Genomic DNA, 22757 nt, shown 5'->3' on the forward strand with positions numbered 1-22757 from the left:
TGGTGCTATTGAAAAATTTGGGAAACATTTTATAGGTTAAATATGATCAGTGCAATGCTAAGCACCGAACATTACTAGACAGAAAACAAGAAATAAAAAATGTAGCTCTGACTTATACTTTTGTGATTCTGTGTCAACAAGAATTCAGTTCCACCCCTACCACCACCACCTTAAACTGGACTATTGTAATTGCTTCCTAAATTGACTCTCAGCTTTGAACTCTCTCTCTCTCTCTCTTTTTTTTTTTTTTTTTTATGGTCTTTTTAGGGCCACATCCATGGCATATGGAGATTCTCAGGCTAGGGGTCAAATTGGAACTGTAGCCACCGGCCTACATCCCAGCCATGGCAATGCTGGATCTGAGCCCTGTCTGCAACCTACAGGTCATGGCAAAGCTGGATCCTTAACCCACTGAGCGAGGTAGATCAGACCTGAATACTCATGGATACTAGTCAGATTCGTTTACGCTAAGCCACAATGGGAACTCCCTAGCTTTCAAGACTTAAGCACCCCACATAGTAATGAAAGGGACTGTTAAAAATGTGAAGTGGGATACATCACTTTCTTGCTTATCTCATTCCACTGACTTCCTACAGTGCTGAAACTCTAACCCCTACAAGGCAGTCCCCTGCCTGCTTCTTCCACCAGGTCTCACTTCACTCTTCCCTTCTACCTCTACACTCCTACAATGTTACTTTTCCCTTAGTTACTTAAAAGTGCCCAGCTTGTTCCTACCTTGGGGCCTTGACACAAGCCCTTCCCTCTGTTTGGAATGCTGCTTTCTACTTGCCATATGCTTGATTGTTTCTCATTCTTTGGGCCTTAGCCAAAAGCCATTTTACCAGTATCCTTTCCTGATAACTGAAGCTAGGAGGTATACCTGCAAACAGTTTTCTGCACCTGTGAAATCTGCTACAAAAGCTCATGTTTCACCTTAAAATTCCATACAAATTTTGCACTCTATTACAAAATAAATCAATGTTTACTTTAATGTAAAAGAGTCCCCTGAAATCGCTGAGTGAATCTAAAGCTTGAGAAAGACGATATCCTACATCTTTATGTGCCACTATCACAGTGTCCCCTCTTCCTTAAACATGAGCACAGCAGCACTGTGGGTCAGGTAACTCCTCCTGGCAGGGGCTGCCCTGTGCACTGCAGGTTGTCTGGCAGCATCCCTGGCCTCCACCCACCAGATGCCAGTGGTATCTCTCCTCTCAGATGAAGCACCTCGAATGTCCCCAGATGTTGCCAAATGTCTCCTTGGAAGGCAAAATTATCTACCACTGAGAACCATGCTCTAGTCTGTGCCAACATCTTGCTTTTTACTAATTAATCAAGATAGTAGGTAAACCATTTTTTGTTAAACATTGGGAACTAGATATCAAATAATATAAAAACTTGAAATGTATAAGAATCAATATGTACAACATAAAACATCTTAGATATAGAAAGATAAATTTATAAATGTAAGAATAAAAAGATAATTCCTTAGATTTGTGAATATTACTGCCAAGAAGATAAGGTTAAAAAAAAGCAGCTTATTATTTTTAGAAGATGACTTTCTAACTATGAATTATGCTTAACTTTAGAATAAGCATGTAACAATACTTTCCCATTCTTCTCTTCTTTATCAAAGATATTCAGAGTGCTGACATAAACCAAATGGAATTAAGATTTTAAATTAGGAGTTCCCGTCGTGGCGCAGTGGTTAATGAATCCGACTAGGAACCATGAGGTTGCGGGTTCGATCCCTGCCCTTGCTCAGTGGGTTAACGATCCGGCATTGCCGTGAGCTGTGGTGTAGGTTGCAGATGCGGCTCGGATCCCGCGTTGCTGTGGCTCTGGCGTAGGCCAGTGGCTACAGCTCCGATTCAACCCCTAGCCTGGGAACCTCCATATGCCGCGGGAGCGGCCCAAGAAATAGCAACAACAACAGCAATAACAACAACAAAAGACAAAAAAAAAAGATTTTAAATTAACACTATCTACTATTTTACCAAGTATAACTAATTATCAAATGGAAAAGAAAAATGTGTTACTGAACATATCATTTATAACAATATTTCACAAATGCTTTAAAATCTAAGATTAAGATAAAAATTTTCTTTCTGAAAATGGTATCACCAATGTTTCTTTTTTCACTTGACTTCAAGGTATAGTTCCCTAATTTTTTAGCACAGACACTTAATCCATGGCCCTACTATGGTCTCCAGAAATTTAGAAATTAAAAATTTTTTCAAAAGGGAAAACAATCTGGGTATATGACCCAAATCATATTTTTAAAGTTTAATCAACTTATGTGCCATGCAAGAGGAAGCACACTCATCCATAAAAAGAAAATGAAGACTTAAATACCCATGTTTTAAATTGAACACAGCTGTGAATTACATTAGCTCTTTTCAATGGGCTTCATTTAGATTTATACTTGTAACTTGTGCTGTATCAGCAGTGATCTGAATTATTTGTTGAATTTAGATCTTGCAATTCTATGGCTGAATCAACACTTCTAGTGCTAAAGATGATGGGATAGATGAAAAAATAAAAGTTTATCAGGGATAATTCACCCCTTTGGGACATACTCCTTTATTAGAGAAATAAGTTGTAACAATGGCAAATTTAGAAAAAGTAGATATAGGAGTTCCCATCATGGTGCAGCAGACACGAATTCGACTAGGAACCATGAGGTTGTGGGTTTGATCCCTGGCCTCACTCAGTGGGTTAAGGATCCAGCGTTGCCGTAAGCTGTGGTGGAGGTCACAGACGTGGCTCAGATCCTGCATTGCTGTGGCTGTGGCATAGGCTGGCAGCCGTAGCTCCAATTTGACCTCTAGCCTGGGAACCTTCATATGCAGTGGGTATGGCCCTAAAAAAAACCAAAACAAACAAATAGAAAAAGTAAGATATAAAACAGTTTTGAACTGTTTGATATTGCTATTGTGACAGATTATTTCCCTTTCAAGCATTTTTCATTACATATCTTCTTAGATATTTATATTAAATCCCTTCTTGTGAGTCAATTTTAAGGTCACTAAGGGCTAAGGACAGTCTATTGTATTAATGTCCATTACAGACCACATTGCTTTTCAGCTAGCTCCTAACTCTAGAAATTATATTTCCATTGTTCATTATTTAATTTGGGGAGATTAATCAAGGGATTATATCTTAGAATAAGTCTGACCACATAATAGTACTCGTACCAATAACAATTTCTAGCCAAAACCGGATGTATGCAAGTATGTAATAAGAAATAAACACGTTCATTAGCTGAACTACCCAGATTCTATTTTTTTCCCCACTGTACTTTACAGCATTTTCATAGCACTGAATACGACTTCACAAAAGAGGATATCCAAAATTTTAAAGAACAGACATTCTACTTCATTAGTAAGCATCAATATGCAAATTTAAAACCACAATCTACTATATACCATCCAGGAACATTAACATGAAAAAGATAAGAAACTACGAAGATGTAGGAAAATCTCATTTAATTGTAGGGAGAGTGTAAACTGGCATAACCACTTTAGAAAATTGTTTGGCAGCATTTGCTAAAGCTGAACATACTCCATGTATATATGTATGAACAGCCTACTACTCTGTGATCCAGCTATTCAGCTCCTAAATATGTACCTATCTAAAACATACATACACATTTACTGAAAATATGTCTGTGTATCTTCACAGCAGCACAATTTTTTTGGCTATGTCCACACCATGCAGAAGTTCCCGGGCCAGGGATTGAACCTGCACCACGGCGGTGACAACAGTGGATCCTTAACCCACTATGCCACTAGGGAACTCTACAATTTTTTTAAAAAATTGAAGTATAGTTGATATTGTATTAGTTTCAGGTATAATGCAAAGTGATTCAGTTATACATATTCTTTTCCAGATTTTTTTATATTATAGGTTATTATAAGATATTAATATAGTTCCCTGTGCTATACAGTGGGTCCTTATTGGTTATCCATTTTATGTATGGTAATGTATCTCTTAATCCCACATTCCTAACTTATGCTCCTGCTTCCCCTTTGTGTAACCGTTTGTTTTCTGTTTTTGACTGTTTTGTAAATAGATTCATTTGTATCTTTTTTTATATCCTACATATACATAATATCATATGGTATTTGCCCTTCTCTTTCTGACTTACTTCACTTAGTATGATAATGTCTAGTTGCATCCATGTTGCTGCAAATGGCATTATTTCATTTTTCTATGGCTGAGTAATATTCCATTGTACATACGCACATTTTTTTTTCTTTTCCTTTTTATGGCTGTACCTGCAGCATATGAAAGTTCTTGGGCCAGGGGTCAAATTGGAGCTGCAGCTGGAGCCTATGCCATGGCAATGGCAACACCAGATCCGAACCATATCTGCAAACTCTGCCAGAGCTTGTGGCATGCCAGCTCCTTAACCCACTGAACCAAGCCAGAGACTGAACCCACATCCTCACAGAGACAACACTGGGTTCTTTACCCACTGAGCCATAATGTGAACTCTTAATCCACATCTTCTTAATCCATTCATCTGCTGATAGATATTTAGGTTGTTTCTATATCTTGGCTATTGGGAATAGCAGAGTAGCATCATTTTTAACCAAAACTGACAAACAACCCAGGTACCCAATACTACCATGGATAAATCATAGTATATTTACACAGTGGAATATTATATAGCAATGAGAATAAATTATTACAAACATGCAGCAACAAGCATGAATCTAAGTAATGTTAAAAGAAAGAAATCATCAACAAAAGAGTATATTCTATAAGATTTCATTTACATAAAGAACAGATAAAACTAGTCCACGATGTTAAAAGCCAGGACAATGGTCACTCTGGGGGTGAAAGGCACTGATTGGAAGGGAACTTTGGTTATTTCTGATGTCTGGTTGACTCTTTCTTTCTTCTTTTTGTTTTGCTTTTTAGGGCTTCAATTGTGGCATATGGAATTTCCCAGACCAAGAGTCAAACTGGAGGTACAGCTGCTGGCCTATACCACAGCCACAGCTATGCCAGATCTGAGCTGCATCTGCAACCTACACCACAGGTCAAGGAAATGCTGGATCCCCAACCCACTGAGCAAGGCCAGGGATCAAACCCACATCCTCATGGATACAGTGGGATTCATTTCTGCTGTGCCACAACAGGAACTTCCTGGTTGTTTATTTCTTAATCTGGACAGTGGTTACATGAGGAACCACAATTTGTGAAAATCTGTTACTCTGTATACATATAATTTGTGCATTTTTATACACTTCAGTAAAAGTTATACTGTACTAGAAATTTACATAAGAAAAATAATAAAAAATGCCATTTTAATTGCTTTGCTAACTCATGTAATTATACTATGTCGATCAATTACTGGTTCTCTTCAAATGTTTACATTTTTTCATAAGACTCTGAAAAGTTCATTGAAAGGTCATGGTCAATGCATTTTTCTGTACATGAATGGCACAGGAGAGGAAGTGAGAAAAGTGAGAAGATCATCATCTGTATGAATTAAATACCTCTGGACCCATTTCTCCTCGGGCCACTCTCCAGGCCACGGACCCAGATATCCTTCCGCCAAGTTCTCCAGGCTTAGGGCTTCGGGGAGATATAAATTCAACAAGCTCCACAATTATCCTTTGGAGAAGTTCTTTTCTTCTGTTTTCTGACAAAGATATTTGCCTCTGTAATTCATGTTAAAAAAAAGTCAAGATCAGGAGAATGAGAGGTCCATCTCTAAGTATGAATGTCATTAAGACATTTGGATTGTAATGGGATCTTAAAAGAACTAACTTTATTTTCAACCATATACATATTTGGAAAATAGAAAGGACACTGTAGAAATGTAAAATAGTTTTACAAATTTTATGTTAAGCAATCACTTAACACCCACATCCAACTTTCCATGCCCTTTGCTGGCCTAGATTTAAAACAGAGGCAGCAGCTTCTGTTTCTGGATGTGATAGACTAGCTTGTGTCAGACCAACTGTCCTGCTGAGAAAGGCAAGGACAGCAGTGGACAACACACACAGACACCCCAACACTTGCTTGAGTGTAACAGAGAGCTACCAAAGTAGCTCAAACTGAAGAAGCTAAGATTCCAAGGGAAGAAATAAACTGAGTTGACCTGAACTGCACCTCTCCTCCCTTTCAGGCACTGCCAATTATTAAGTGGCATGAGGAGCCAAGCTCAAATCAGGCCAGAGAGCTGAAATGCAAAGCAAAGTTTGAAGTAGAATTGTCAGTGCTGGGGAGTAAATCGCTGGAGCTCAAGTAATACCCTAGGTTTTCAGCCTCAGATCTTGGAAGGTCTATACACTATAAGTAAGGTGAAATCCCAGTACAAGACAACTCACCTTGAATCTCAGTCACTGTAAGGTGATTGACCCTATTCTAACTGCTTGCCAGAAGCAAAATTAGTTGTTTTTTAAAACGTGAAAAATAATAAACACACATGGCAAAAAAAATTCAGTACTACAAAAGGGGTATAAAAATAAAAGCTGAAACTTTCCTCTTGGACCCCCAGTTCCTCTTTTCAAAAATAGTCACTGTTAATAATTTCCTGTGCCTTATTTCAGAAATTTCCATACTTGGAGGGGGATGTGTGTGTAATTATAACTCAAGACTCCTTTACTTCAAAAAATAAGACAACATACATTTTACATCGAGTATTAAACAAATTGAGACATTGTTTCACTAAACTTTGAGATATGACAATTTAATGCAGAAATGAAAACCTCCCACAATATTTAAAATGAGTTCTTAAGGAGATTTTCAAAGAACAAAAAGACATTTAATACACTTAAATATTTTTGTTTCCAAAATAATGCTACTACTTTAGGAACTTCAATGGGTTAAAAAATGGCTATTCTTTCATTGTATAAAAGAAATCGCAAATGTTCTCGCAAAAATGACAAATGCCCATCACATACCTGCTTATTAAGTCCATTAATAGTTTCTCGAAGTAACTCTTCTTTAATTTGAGTTCTTCTGGAGATTACCTCTTCATGTTTACAAGAATATCGCCAAGTGACATCAACCACCTCGAATTATAGGATATAAATATTTAATAAGATTACAACCATCAGCCTTGATTGCTAAATACCTAAAACGCATGCAATTCTTAAACAGAATTTTTTAAATGCTATCCTTTGAAGTTTAAAAACCTGCTAAAAAAATTAGAGAATATGTTTTTTAATTTATTTTCTAATTGGTACACTTCCAAGAAAGACTGAATACGAGATGAAATTTTCATAGAACATAGAACATTTCATAGAACATTTAGCTGATTTCACAAAATTCAACAAAACTCCATTTTTATTGTGTTGAACATATAAATTATAAATGTACATAAATATAGTACAGATTTTTTTTTTGGGGGGGGGGCTGTGGCATATGAAAATTCCCAGGCCAGGGGCTGAACCTGCTCTACAGCAGAGAAAACACGGGCCCCTAACTGCTACACCACCAGGGAACTTCCTGGAACTGATTTTTAACAAAGGTGCAAAGATAATTCAATGGAGAAAGGATAATTTTTTCAACTAGTGGTTCCAAAACAATTTATTATTTATATGCAAAATAATTTCAATTCACACCTTGGACTACATATAAAAATTAACCACAAATGGCTCAAAGACACAAATGTAAAACTACAACTACACACTTTTAAAAGAAAATGGGGGAGAAAGTCCTTTTGGCTTGGGCTAGGTAAACATCTCTTAGATATAACATCAAAAAGCAAGATCCAGGAGTTCCCGTCGTGGCTCAGTGGTTAACGAATCTGACTAGGAACCACGAGGTTGTGGGTTTGATCCCTGGCCTTGCTCAGTGGGTTAAGGATCCGGCGTTGCTGTGAGCTGTGGTGTAGGTTGCAGACGCGGCTCGGATCCCATGTTGCTGTGGCTCTGGTGTAGGCTGGCGGCTACAGCTCCGATTAGACCCCTAGCCTGGGAACCTCCATATGCCGCGGGTGCAGCCCTAGAAAAGGCGAAAACGCAAAAAGACAAAAAAAAAAAAAAGCAAGATCCATAAAATAACAATTTGATTAAGTGGACTTCATCAATTTCTTCTCTTCAAAAATCACTGGGAGAATAAAAAGCCAAGCCACAAACAGGAACAAAGTCTTTGCAAAACATAATTTGAAAAAGAACTTGTATTCAGAATACATAAAGAACTCTCAAAGACCCAACAAGAAAATGAACCCAATTTTAAAAAATGTGCAAAGCAGACAAATGGATGACAAATAAGCACATAAAAGAATGCTCAATATTCATCCTTAGGGAAATATAAATGAAATCACAATGCAATACCACCACTTATCTATCAAAAGGGTGAAAATGAGAAAGTCAGACCACACTATTAGGAGGAATATGGAGAAACTGAGAATCCTCACATACTGCTGGTGAGAAGCTAAAATGGCTCCATCCCTTTGGAAAACAGTTTAGCAGTTACTTAAAAAGACACTGGAATTCCCGTTGTGGCTCAGTGCATTACAAACCTGAATAGTATTCATGAGGACGCAGGATGGATCCCTGGCCTCACTCAGTGGGTTAAGAATCTGGCGTTGCTGTGAGCTATTGTGTAGGTCTCAGACGTGGCTCAGATCCTATGTTGCTGTAGCTGTAGTGTAGGCCAGCAGCTGTAGCTCTGATTCAACCCCTAGCCTGGAAACTTCCATATGCTGTGTGTGTGACCCTAAAAAGATTAAAAAAAAAAAAAAAAGTTAAGACATACACCTATAATATGACTCAGTCATTCCATTTCAGGCATTTAACAAAGGGAAAAGAAAGCATATACCCATATAAAGACTTGTCCCTCAATGTTAATAGCAACTTTATTTGAAATAGTAAAACTGGAAAACATCCCAATGTCCATCAACAGGCAAATGGATAAACAAACTATGGTCCATTCATACAATGAAAAGAATCAACTACTGATACAGGAAAAAACAAGGGTGAATCTCAAAATAATTATGCTGAGCAAAACGATCCCCCCTCAATCAAAAGGAGTACATGTGATTCCATTCATATAAAACTTTAGAAATGCATATTAATCTATAGTCTCAGAAAATAAGTTTGTGGCTGTCTGGAGAAGGGCAAGAAAGGATAATGCAGAACTCAAGGGATAAGGAATGTGCTCACTACCTCAATTGCAAAGGTGATTCCATGGGTGAATACAGAGGACAACATTTATTAAGTTGTCCACTTTAAATACACGCTGCTTATTTTATGTCAACTATACCTTCAAAAGCTATCAAAAAAGGAAAAATAATCTGATGCTTAGAAAACATTTTTTTCTCATAGGAGCTACCTCATCTTTAGAAAATGCAATGACATAGGACAGCTTCTTGCCCCACCCTATTTCATAGAGGAGGGGCTTGTCGCAGACATCTTCACAGGGATCACAGTGCAGCCAACGCTGCTGAGAAGGGGAATAGACTTCAGTCCAGACGTGGTCTGCTCAAGTGAGAGAAAGGACAGAGAGAGAAAGAGGAAACCAGAGTCAATTTTATAAAAGCAGAAAGACTTCCAATAACTATGGAATGCCTAAGATGAGAACCATATAATAATATGCAACATTCTAAATTTTAATTAATAAGACCAAGCATTTTGAGGCCCACAAGACTCTAGAACATTTGTTTTAATTTTTCTGTCTCCTTGAAATCCTTGAAAATGTTTTGGAAAATCTCCTTTAATATAATCAGTTTTAGGCTTAATTAAAAAATAATGTGAGCTGGGAGTTCCCTTCGTGGCTCAGTGGTTAACCAATCTGACTAGGAACCATGAGGTTTCAGGTTCGATCCCTGGCCTTGCTCAGTGGGTTAAGGATCCGGCGTTGCCATGAACTGTGATGTAGGTTGCAGACATGGCTCAGATCTGGTGTTGCTGTGGCTCTGGCGTAGGCCAGCAGCAACAGCTCCCATTAGACCCCTAGCCTGGGAACCTCCATATGCCACGGGTGAGGCCCTAAAAAAGACAAAAAGACAAAAAATAAATAAAAAATGTGAGCTATAACTTTAAAAAAGTAAACATATTGAACAACAGCACCAAGAACATAGGACCAATGCATGGTTTGCTAATGTAAAGGAGTTAGTTCCACTATAAAACTGCAGTTTCTCTAGACCTCTAAGGCCTAGATCAGCTGAGGGCTAACAGAGGAGCTCTGGTTAATGATGTCTGATGTGTGACTGTCAGAGAACAATTAACTATTAGGTGAAGATTTCATTTTATTCTAACAAGACAACAGAAACAAACAAAAATCTAAAAAGGAAAACTTTTTAAATATGTAAAGTACACAAGTCGTAACTAAATAAGGACCATATAAACGTCACATAACTTTTTATTAATTTTTATTGTATACTGAGTTAAGATTACTAAATCTTTTATACTAATCTCTATAATAATGAAGACATCTACAGTAATTATTACATGTATTAATATATAAACAGCATAACTAAAAATGTCATGATAAATGTTAATAAAAAATGTTTATAGGGAGTTCCCGTCGTGGCGCAGTGGTTAACGAATCCGACTAGGAACCATGAGGTTGCGGGTTCGGTCCCTGCCCTTGCTCAGTGGGTTAACAATCCGGTGTTGCCGTGAGCTGTAGTGTAGGTCGCAGACGCGGCTCAGATCCCGCGTTGCTATGGCTCTGGTGTAGGCCGGTGGCTACAGCTCTGATTCGACCCCTAGCCTGGGAACCTCCATATGCCGCGGAAGCGGCCCAAGAAATAGCAAAAAGACAAAAAAAAAAAAAAAGTTTATAGTGCAAAGTATCAGGCAAAATGCTCAGGATACTACAAAAGATTTGTACTCCCCATAAAAAACCTGTGAGGCTGATACTACTATTATTTACAGAAGGCAAATGGAAACTCAGACTGACAAGGCCAGAAAGTGACAGAAAACAAGACTGGACTGGACACCAATCCTTAAGTTTGCAAAGCTCCCCTGGTCTCTGTTCATCACATTCGCACCTGTGTAATCCCAAACATAGCGAGCTTCAAAGCCTAAGGCTCGGCAGCACAGGGTGAAACAATTGGCCCACTCGCCACAGCGTCCACATCTTGTCTCCAAAAGCTTCTCAGGATTATTATACCTGGTTTAAAATAACACAAAAAGCTTTGCTTCATTATCGCAATCGAGAATTTTAAAGAATTTATATTACCTTTGTGATAAACAGCACTATTTCTTAACTTCATATTCTTAAATAATGATTAGAGAGCCTGGAACATATGAGGTATGGTGCTAGAATCTTGGGTGAAAAATGATTAAGCAGTGGTACAGCCTTCAAGGAGCTTACAGTACTAAGAGAGACAAGGAAAGAACGCAAATGATTTTAATACCTGGCAGAATGTGATATAAACCATACAACAAGTTGGAATTAGTGCTGTGGGAGAGGGTTGGGGAGGAGAGCTTGTATTTGAACTGGGTATTGAAGGATGGGCAGGTTTTGGACAGGCAGAAATTCTCTAGGAAATCTGCTTCTTAAGCATTAGAATTATTCTAACAAGTAATTCTAAAAAGCAACAGGTAATTAACAAGCTCATTGTACTTAAAAGGTAAAAACTTCAACACACTAAAGATTTTAAAACTTACTTAACTTTATATAAAATATTATTTTTCTAAGTTTTTTTTTTTTTTTTTTTCCTTTTTAGGGCTGCACCTGCAGCATACGGAAGTTCCTGGCCTAGGGGTCGAATTGGAGTTGCAGCTGCTGGCCTACGCCACAGCCACACCAGATCCAAGCTGCATCTGCAACCTATGCTGCACCTTGCAGCAATGCTGGATCTTAACCCACTGAGCAAGGCCAGGGATCAATCCCGCATCCTTATGGATACTAGTCTGGTTCTTAACCTGCTGAGCCATAATGGGAATTCCTTTTAATGATCATTTTGATTGAAATTTTAGTCTTCTGAACTACTTAAAAGTGTTGCTAATTTTGAAGTTGCTATTTGAAATATGTTTGCAACATTCTCCCCCCCCTACCCCGGGGCCATGCCCTCAGGATGCAGAAGTCCCCATGCCAGGGATGGAACCTGACGCACAGCAGTGACAACACGAGACCCTTAACTCATTGAAGAACCACCAGGGAATTCCTACAACATTCGTTTAAAGTTACTCCAATTACAAAATTGGAGTGAAAAATCCTGGTAGGAAGGAAACAGTTTTCTGAATGAATTGGGCCTGCAGTGACAAACTGGTCTTAAATTAAGCAGATGCTCTTGCTTGAACTAAGTTAAATGACTTATCATTTTGGTAATGTAGCTGCTGAAAAAAGTTGTCTATTTAGATGAAGAAGTAACAACAGCATAATTAGAGCATGCTATGCCTGGCACCACTTGTGCCAAGCTGAAAGGTCAGCTTAGTCCCTAATTAACAGTGTTCATACTCCCAGCCCCTTATACAGAGAACAGCTAACAGTGAGACAAGTATATGATTAGAAGGGAAACAAATAACGCTCTGTATAAATACCTTTGTTAGCCTCTGACCTTCCACACTGCAGTTATCAGTCTATATCCTAGGGTTTATGAGGAGAGGGGTTTAATTATATATATTAATTATGTATAATTAATATATATATATTTTACCTTCAAACATTTCCAAAGTACCTGTGCAAATGTATGCTGAATGAAAAAATAACTCTATTATTTTAGAGAATTATTGAATACTGAATTCTTTTTATCTTATCACAGGACTGATTCCTAGTTAGGAAAGAACTGAGTTCCTAAGCCCCCAAAATTAAGTACTGCAAAAACTTGGTATCTTTTTTTGCCTGATGATACAACCAAACTTTACAAGCAGTGCCAATTAAGAATATCTGATAAAAGACTTACAAATTGAAGGATAGAAAAAGTTAAAAGTTCCAATTCCCTCAGTTTAAAATTTAGTGATATGAAGGCAGGTTAAGTTGGTGGGGGAGGCACGTAATTGAAACAAACTTCTGTCATTTAAAATAAAATATGTGGTACCACACTGTACTATACTTTCACCTTCTATACCACCACCTGATGATTTTAAGTACGGCACAGTGATCAGTATTAATGTTTTAGCATCACTTTTATTTGCTACCGGTATTATTAAAGTTATCAAAATGTTACCATTTATGTATTAAAAGAAGAAAAATACAAGATTTACAGCATTAAATTCCTAGGACTAAACTCAATTTATATTCAAGAGTCAACAAACTTTTCCTCTAAAAAGCCAGACGGTAAATATTTTAGATTTTGCAGGCCATATGGTTTCTGTTGCCAGTATTCAACTCTGCCATGAAAATGTGAAAACAGTCACAGACCATAAGTTAATGGAGCAGCATGGATGTGTTGGAATAAAATTTTATTTACAAGACAGGATGTGGGCTGAATTTAGCCCATCAGCCATAGCTTGATGACCCCTTTCCTAGAGTAGTATATTTCTAATAATTAAAATGAAGGTTAAAAGTTGATTTAATAAAATTCTCTTCTAACCGTTTGGACTGTGGTCCATAGGCTACTCACCTTGGGAATCGATTGCTGAGCTGGCAGGCGTCACAGTAGTGATCTTCTACTCTGTCTGCACCCCACTTCCGCTCATCATCACTGGGGAACAATGAGGTGCCTCTAGACTTTGTCCGGCCACCACATTTACTGCATGCAATGTCATTCACCCAGTGGAAAAATTCTTCCTTAAACCAGTGTAAAAGCTCCAGCAAAAGAAAATCCTCCTCATTTAAATGAGTACCTGAGGAGTTGAAACAGAACTAAGTAAGATTTTAAGCAGAAAAAATAAAAACACTCACATATATTTTATTCACAAATATGAAGCCGAAATATATGAAAACAGAAGATCTAAAAGGCCTTCAAAAATAAGATGTGGAGAGAATTGTCAGTGTATTGTGAAGTAGGCTGAATACAATGATGTGATCCACTGCACATTGAAGGCAGTCGGACTTGACTATTGCATCCTCTAACCTCCACCATGCGTTTACATGGGAGCTGAACAAAATCTCTTAGGGAACTGCTGTCAGTTTGGAATTCATCCCAAAGCATGAGAGAGGTAAGAAAATAAGTCTGATTTTGAAAAACATTTTTAAATGACCACATTAAATTGTTATCAGATATATACAAAAGTAAATATGAAACAATCACAAAATTACAGGCAGAAATTACAGAATTCTGGACACTTTAAAAATCATCCTATTAGTTTTTCTGTTAGTGCTTCTACTGTAGAATATAATTCATCTGTGAATACTCACCACAAAACACATAAAAACAAACCATGTCAACAATATAGTTTTTTAAAAATGTTTTGAATTTTTTTAAATATTTTTTTTTATTTGGCAGATTTCAAACTTAAAGTTGCAAGAACAGTAAAAAGAAATCTATATTCTTCCCCCAGAATCCACTTAAATTTTGCCAATTTTCCCAGTAATGCCATTTAGTAACAAAGAATCTAATCCAAGGACACATGTTGCACTCGGTTGTGTTTCCAGGCTCTTTATTCAGGAACAATACATATAGTTTTATATTGTAAGCATGTAAGCATGACATGTTATATCCATTTTATCAAATAAAAAGATCTTTCTTGATCATATTCAAGAGCACAGTATCCCTAGGAAGAAGGAAAGGGGAGGGGAAAAGAATACTGGGGGTTCTCATTTCTATCTTTAATATTTTATTATTAAAAAGTAATAAAAAATGTATATGAAGAAAACATGGCATAACGTTAAGATTAATAAAGTCTGATGCTGGTCACAGGTGTTTGAGATGTTACATTTTATTCCTGTAATTATGTTTGCTATATTTCACAATAAAAAACTACAGAGGAAAATAACTACAGAGAATATTAAAAGGCCAAAATACATTATGTTCTTGAACAGGAAAATTCAGTATTCACAAACTGCTAATTCTCCACAACTAATTTGTACTTTAATGCAATCTCAACTGAAATTATAAAATAATTTTTCATAAAAGTTGACAAGCTAACTGCAAAATTCTTGTGAAAGAGAAAATGCATAAAATAGTCTACACAACTTAGACTAAGAATGAGATAAAGAATGTATACATGTATGTATAACTGGGTCACCATATTATACAGCAGAAAATTGACAGAACACTGTAAACCAGCTATAATGGAAAAAAATAAAAATCATTATATTAAAAAAAATGAGATAAATGTCTACTACACATCAAAATACATTACAAAGTTCTAATAATTAAACAGTTCTGTTATTGGTAAAGGAGAGACAAATAGATCAATGAAATGAAACAGTCATGAAAGACAGATTTCTAAGTGACACACTATATAAAACTATAAAGTAGTTCTAAGAGGATGTTCAATAAATAGTACTGGGACAGGTACCATCCAAATATATTGATTCCTACTCCATTCATTTCAATACATGTGTGTATAAATATATACATACATATTTATATATATATTATATATTCAGAGAGGGGATATTATAAAAGTAACAGTAGAAGTTTTTGGTTATTATTTTGGGATAGAAAACAAAACATAACTGTAAAAATAATGAAATAATGGGAAACTTCATTCTTAAATTGTATAACGTTTGAATTTCAAAAGATGAACTAAATTAAATTAAACAAAGAATTCTGGGAGAAAGATATAATGTGTCTAACAAAGAAAAGTATCCAGGATATATTAAGAGCTTCTACAAATCAGTAAGAATATTAACAAACACATTAGAAAAATTAGTAAGGTCCGCAAAAGAAGTTCAATAATTTCACTGTCAAAAAAAATACTCTCAGACACTTATGGTATAAAGTGGAAGGCAGTCTGTTTGGCAGGGATCTGCTATAGTATAAAAGATCCCTTGCAACTCATATCTTTCTTATAGTATAAAAGAAAACTCTTGACACTCTTATATCTATTCCAAATAAACATCTGTTCATGTATGCCCAGGCATGTTTTCTTGACAAGGATCTTTACTGTAGCAGTTTTTAGAACAGGGAAAAATGGTAAGCAATCTCAATGTCCATCAGTGGGGAACTGTATAAATAACACTGCTTACGTACCAGAGCACTAGGGAGGGTGGAAATGATTTCCAAGACACATTAGTAAACAAAAAAACACCAAGGAGCTGAATATACAGATCATAAATTTTACATAAACCCATGAAACTTAAAACTATTTTTATAGATGACTACTTATGGGTGTACATACACAGGAAAAGATATGAAAAGGAACACATCAGGTGATAATAGCTGTTATCTCTGTAAGAGGAGGAGCAGGACTGACTGGCAGGGAGAGCTTAGCATTTCCTGTACAGAGCAAAGTTTTTCCCCAAGAAAATTTTCATGAATGTTATAGACTAAAAATGACCTTTTTAAAAATACAGCACTGCCAGAGTTCCCATCATGGCTCAGCAGTAATGAATCGGACTAGCATCCATGAGGACACAGGCTAGATTCCCGGCCTCACTGTGAGCTGTGGTGTAGGTTTCAGACACAGCTAAGATCCCATGTTGCTGTGGCTGTGGTGTAGGCCAGCAGCTGCAGCTCCAATTCAACCCCTAGCCTGGGAACTTTCATATGCCGTGGCATTAAAAAGACAAAAAAACAGCCAGCCCCTTTGGTAGGCTGGAAAATGGCCCGCCAAAAGATGTTCATTTTCTACCCTTGGTGCTTGTGAATGTTACAAAAAAAAAAAAAAAAAAAAGAAAAAGAAAGAAAGAAAGAAAGAAAAGAAATCCTTTGCAGATATGATTAAGGATTCTGGGATGGGGAGATTACCCTGATTACATGTGGTCCTTCAATGCAATGACATGTGTCCTTTTAAGAGGGAAGCAGTGGGAAATTTTACACAGAGAAGGTGATGTGGAGGAAATTTGAAGATGCTGATCTTGAAGACTGGAGTGATGCAGCCACAAGCCAAAGACTGCAAGCAGCCAGCAGAAGCTGGCAGAGGCAAGGAAAAGATTCTCCCCTAGAAGCCTCCAGGGTGTGTGGCCTGACCATCACCTTAATTTTCGCCCAATGATACTGATTATGGACTTCCAGAACTGTGAGAGAGTACATTTCTGTTGTTTTGAGGAACCAAGTTTGTGATGATTTGTTACAGCAGCAACAGAAGACTAATATACCCACTCCTTTGCCTCTCTGAGTCTTATTCCTTCTGCTACAGCCACAATGCCTTCCCTGCCACCCCTTAAACATGCCAAGTTCACTCCCATGCAGGGAGCCTTTGCAGCTGTTGGTGCCCAGTGAAAAGGAAATCACTGCTTTTAAGAAAACCCTTTCTTGGAGTTCCCATCATGGCTCAGTGGTTAACGAATCGGACTAGGAACCATAAGATTGTGGGTTTGATCCCTGGCCTTGCTCAGTGGGTTAAGGATCTGGCGTTGCCGTGAGCTGTGGTGTAGGTCACAGACTTGGCTCGGGTCCTGCGTTGCTGTGGCTGTGGTGTAGGCCTGTGGCTACAGCTCCAATTAGACCCCTAGCCTGGGAACCTCCATATGCCTCGGGAGTGGCCCTAGAAAAGGCAAAAAGACAAAAAAAAAAGAAAAAAAGAAAAGAAAACCCTTTTTTGATAACCCCACACCAAAGCACATCTTTCCTAATCACTCTCTATTGTGTTATTCTGACTTGTCTTTCCATCACGTATTATTACCTGTCACATTTCAGTGTTTGTTTTTAGCTGTCTCACCAGAGAGCAAGGACTTTGTTTTGTTCGTTGTTATGTTTCCAAGACCTAGAGCTATGCTTGTTATACAGTTAAGTACTCAGTAAATACTGGAATGATGACAGGAGGACTGAACAAACAAACAAGCCTCATGCTACTACTTAGATTCAATACTGCTCGTTCAACAGTCATAATCAAGATGGGAAAGGCAGGGAAGACAGCCTACTTTTGCTCGATGCATGTGGGCTCCTGGGTGCGGTAGCAGCTTCCCACAAGGAGGACTAGTGCACAGACAGGGAGGCCCATCTGAGGGTCCATGTTCCTTGGTTCTTCAAGATCCTAAATATTATCTCAGAGAAATCAAAGTGGAGTCCTGCCTGTATAAGATAAGCTCAAAGACACAGGGGTTAAAGGAAGGTCTGACTTAGATGCTAAATTCTGTGAAGAGAATACTCAGAGTGTGGAGAGCATATTTTTCAATTATAACCCAGGCTTTAAATTACTTAATTTTGCATCTTCAAACATACCATATAAATAGATTTCTGGTAACTTTTCACGACAAAACTAAAATGAACAAGTTTAGGCTTTAACTCCATCCTATGAAACCATAGACATCAATGCACAAAAAGAGATGGAATAAGAAGAAAACCAGTAAAAACATCAGAAGAAGATGCCTCATCCTCAGACACAGCTTTAAGCTCAATATTCTGCCTCCCACGTCTTCATAGTCAACCTAGTAAGCCAAAGTAAATTTTCCAAAATGATAGGACTCTTTCTCTTCTAAAAAGGTGTTTCATTTGTGGGTGGAACAATCACACACAACAAACCCTCAGTCTTCCAGGCCAGAACCATCAAACCATACTTCTCTGAGCCTTACCCATCTCTGGAGTTGCCTCAGGGGCAGGGCTCTATGCCCCCATTTTGCTTCAAACCAGAACACTTTTTCTCATCCAGAAATTCAGAAAAAAATTTTGTCTGGAGGGGAAAAAAAGATGTCATTTCATGAGGAAAGAATATCACCAGCCCGGGAATTCCTGTTGTGGCTCAGTGGTAATGAACTTGAATAGTATCTGTGAAGACTCAGGTTCAATCCCTGGCCTCACTTAGTGGGTTAAGGATATGGCATGAGCTGTGGTATATGTCGCAGACATGGCTCAGGTCCTGTACTGCTGTGGCTGTGGCACAGGTGGGCAGCTGCACCTCCGATTCAGCTCCTAGCCAGGAAACTTCCACATGCTGCATATGTGGCCTTAAAAACGCAAAACAAAACAAACAAAAAAAAGAGAGAGGAAAAAAATCACTAGCCTGGACAGAGAAGGCCTTGTCATCACCATCTTAGTGCCACACAAGAAAAAGCCAAAAAAAAAAAAAACTTGAAGGCAAGAAAAAAGTTTATGGCAGGCATATTACCATAAACAATACAGGCAACAGAGTAAGGGGAATATTTAAAGTGTCGCTGACAGAAAAAAACCACCAACCTAGAATTCTATTATCCCGGTAATTGCATCCCCCATCAGTGAAGGAGAAATAGACTTTCTCAGGCAAAGAAAAACTGAGGGACTTCAACTCTAGTAGACCTGCCCTGCAAGAAATAGTAATGGGAGTTCTTCAGGAAGAAGAAAAGTGATAGTCATAAACTGGAGTCTGCATAAAGGAAGAGCATCAGAGAAGGAATGAATAAAGATAACAGAAGATCTGTTATTGTTATTTTCTTACTTATTCTAAAAAGTAACCACTTAAATTAACAAACTGGGAGATTACAGTAACTGGATAAGTGCAATAAGCAATGGCAGAGTCTTCAGGGAAGGAGACAATTCTGTGAAGAGGTATCTGCACCATACATGAAGCCATATGTTTCTGAGGATGAACAGATTAGCTAATGTTTACTGCAAACTAGGGTAATCAAAAATATTGCAGAACCCTATAGAAAACACAGTTAAGAAATGACAACACATTATAGAATGAGTGTGTGTATATAATGTATATATATGCATAACTGAATCACTTTGCTGTACAGCAGAAATTAACAAGAGTGTAAATCAACTTTACTTCAATTAAAAAAGAATGACTTAACAGGAGTTCCCGTTGTGGTGCAGTGGTTAACGAATCCGACTAGGAACCATGAGGTTGCGGGTTCGGTCCCTGCCCTTGCTCAGTGGGTTGATGATCCCGCGTTGCTGTGGCTCTGGTGTAGGCCGGTGGCTACAGCTCCGATTGGACCCCTAGCCTGGGAACCTCCATATGCCATGGGAGCGGCCCAAGAAATAGCTAAAAAGACAAAAAAAAAAAAAAGAATGACTTAACAGATTAAAAACCAATTACATAAAAACTAAAAAAAAAAAAAAAAACAAAACCCAATTACATAAAAACTCAAAAAAGCTGAAGTTGGAAAATTTTAACAACTAAAATCCTAGGACCATTAATGAAAACAACAAGTAATTACTGGTTGATGACTGTGGCCCGTGTTGTTCTAAGACATTTACATGTCCTATTTCTTTATTTCTTAAAAATATCATTCCTATTTTTGAATGTAGAAACTGAGGTGTAGAGACTAAATCACCAGTGTGGTGATGCCTGGGAAGAGGCAGAGCTGGATTTACACCAGGCACACTTCACTATCCACACTCTTCATCAGTAACTATCTATTAAAGTGAGTCAGTCAACAACCTAACCAGAGGAATTAATTTTGAATATGGCTTTTCTCAGATTCACATTAAAATTCACTAATAATGCCATCATATATTCCATGGACTAAAGTTCTACCATATCTAAAAAAAAAAAAACAAACCACAAACAAACAAAACACATACAATGATTAAACTGCAAATACATATTTGAGTTTAAAAAAAAAGTTAAAATTTTAACAGATGTATGCAGGAGGTATATGCAATAAAACAAACTATTGTTGTACTTCTTAAAAATACAAATAGAACTAGGTTACATATTTATAACGTATAGAGCAAAAGGCACCATTTCAGGATTTATTTAGCATATTTTTAATACTGAATGGTTATGTAAAACCACTACCTTCATCCAATTTTCTAGCTCTAGATAACTTTTCTTGTGATCTTCGTTTTAGTTCTTGGACTGGAATACAAGCCAGTGCTTTCTCCTGGAGAGCAAGGTTCTCATATACCAGCACATGCTGAATGTTGGACCGGAGAACTTTTAGAATGACTGAATCACCAGTAACCTAATAGAAAGAAAGTAGTGAATTAGCTTTTCTCCATATGCCATAAAAATAACATAATTAAAAAAAAACTGGTTCTGTGCTTTCATAAATAAAGAGAAATGTATGGATTCACTGAAATATAGAAATTATACACAAAACCCTTATAAAATTAGTATTAGGAGACAGCCATATCTGTGTTACTAAGATATATCTATATTTTCATCTCAATATATTATGTTACTGAGCATGTATTTGGATATATTTCAGCAGGGATATACTGAATTCTTGACCACAAGCTTGGATCAAGACAGTAGTCTTAGCAATGCCATTGACAGACTTTTCAGTTTCAAATCCCTATAAACAACATTTTTTTAAAAAATAACTTTATACAGCATTAGCTTAAGGAGGACTATTCCTAAGGGGTCAGGAAATTTTGAGAAATTCCTCAAAGAGGAAAGGCAGATATGAATGGACTAAAGAAAGGAACTATTCAGTATGCCCTCTAGAAGAACTGGTTATAAAAGCTAAAAAAAAAGTTCTCAAAACAATCCCAAGGAAGGGGCCTTGGAGTAAGCACTAAGACTGCCAGGCTCTGCAGGTGAGACAACTGGACATTTTGCCTCTCTCCCTCCCCGCCCCGTCACTCCTTATCAACAAAAAGTGTGTCTCTGAGCAGTGGGGACGATGCTTAGATTCCCAAAAGCAAAGAGAATCATCCCAGCTCAGAAGTGGTGTGCTCTGGCATAGCCTGCCTTGCCTGTTCTGTTCCTCTCCACAAGTGCTAGAACCAGATGTGGTATTCACAGACAGGGCAGCAGGAACTCAAATTCCTAAGAATCTACAACAACCTGTACTGTTGGGAAGATGTTCTAAGATAAACAGCAGAAAGAGATACGCTGTAGCAATGGCAGCAAAAGGCAGAAAAAGAATAAAATGTCTCTCTTTAGATACTTAAGAGTATACTATACTCAGAGAAAGGAAACCATGCCTCCTGGAAATTAAATATTTAAGCACCAAAATAAAGAGGCTCTGATGGTGTCAAACAGCAGAATAAATACAGCCAAGTGATCAATTAGAAGACTGAGCCAAGACATTTTCTGAAAATGCAGCACAAAAGAACATATATACACTGAGGATAAACCCAACATTTCACAAAAATTCGCAAACAGGAATCCTAGAAAGTAGAGTCAAAAAAATGGAAGAGAAAAACTTTTCAAAGAAATAACAGAAAATTTCTGAGAGATGAAGAAAAAGCCAGTATGAATGGGAAAACCAAAACCAAAACCTAAACCAGATATGTAATAGTGACATTTTGTAACTTACTGTTAAAACAAAATCCTAAAAGCCTTTAATGCTATCAGACATCTTATTGGAAACAATGAAGCAAAATCTCTGAAAGACTAAGAGAAAAAGAGAACATACAATTCATATCTCTTCAAACTAATTACATACAAGAACAAAATAAACACATTTTATTTCTTTCCTTTTTTCTTTTTCTTTTTGGCCATGCTCTTAGCATGCAGAAGTTCCTGGGCTAGGGACTGAACCTGTACCACAGAAGTAACAATGCCAGATCCTCAACCCATTAGGCTGCCAGGAAACTCCATTAAACACATTTTCTGACATCTAACAATGCAGAAAATATATCACTCCCAAATTCTATCTAAAAAAAATTATTATAAAAGTTATTGTTGGAGTTCCCCAGTTAAGGATCCAGTGATGTCACTGCTGTGGCTCTGGTTACAGCTGTGGCACCAGGAGGTTCAATCTCTGGCGAACACCAAGGAGTGGAACCTGGAATGAAAAGAAGCAGGGGTGAGTTAAATAAAAACCAAACGAACTTGTAAAATTTAAGTTCTCATTGTTATAAATAAATAATAATTGAAAACAAAAATCTCATTAAGGTAGGTAGCAGGGAAAGGAGCAGACAATTAAAGCCTTCCTGAGGGTCCTGTCTTAAGACGGTGGTAGAAAAA

At 37.5% G+C, this 22757-nt stretch overlaps 1 protein-coding gene across 2 annotated transcripts in view; it reads right to left on the reverse strand.

The window, feature by feature from the left end:
• NGLY1 (N-glycanase 1) overlaps nucleotides 1-22757 on the reverse strand; it is a 68488-nt gene that overhangs the window by 9931 nt on the left and 35800 nt on the right. For both annotated transcript variants that reach the window (XM_047769216.1, XM_047769213.1), the window contains exons 4-9: nucleotides 20637-20802; nucleotides 13484-13706; nucleotides 10964-11085; nucleotides 9301-9446; nucleotides 6924-7034; nucleotides 5511-5675 (exon numbers count right to left, since the gene is read on the reverse strand). In XM_047769216.1, the coding sequence (XP_047625172.1) occupies nucleotides 5511-5675; nucleotides 6924-7034; nucleotides 9301-9446; nucleotides 10964-11085; nucleotides 13484-13706; nucleotides 20637-20802 (933 nt within the window). The remainder of the gene's footprint in view (nucleotides 1-5510; nucleotides 5676-6923; nucleotides 7035-9300; nucleotides 9447-10963; nucleotides 11086-13483; nucleotides 13707-20636; nucleotides 20803-22757) is intronic.

Source organism: Phacochoerus africanus, chromosome 1 (genome assembly GCF_016906955.1).
Source record: "Phacochoerus africanus isolate WHEZ1 chromosome 1, ROS_Pafr_v1, whole genome shotgun sequence".
Lineage (NCBI taxonomy): Eukaryota > Metazoa > Chordata > Mammalia > Artiodactyla > Suidae > Phacochoerus > Phacochoerus africanus.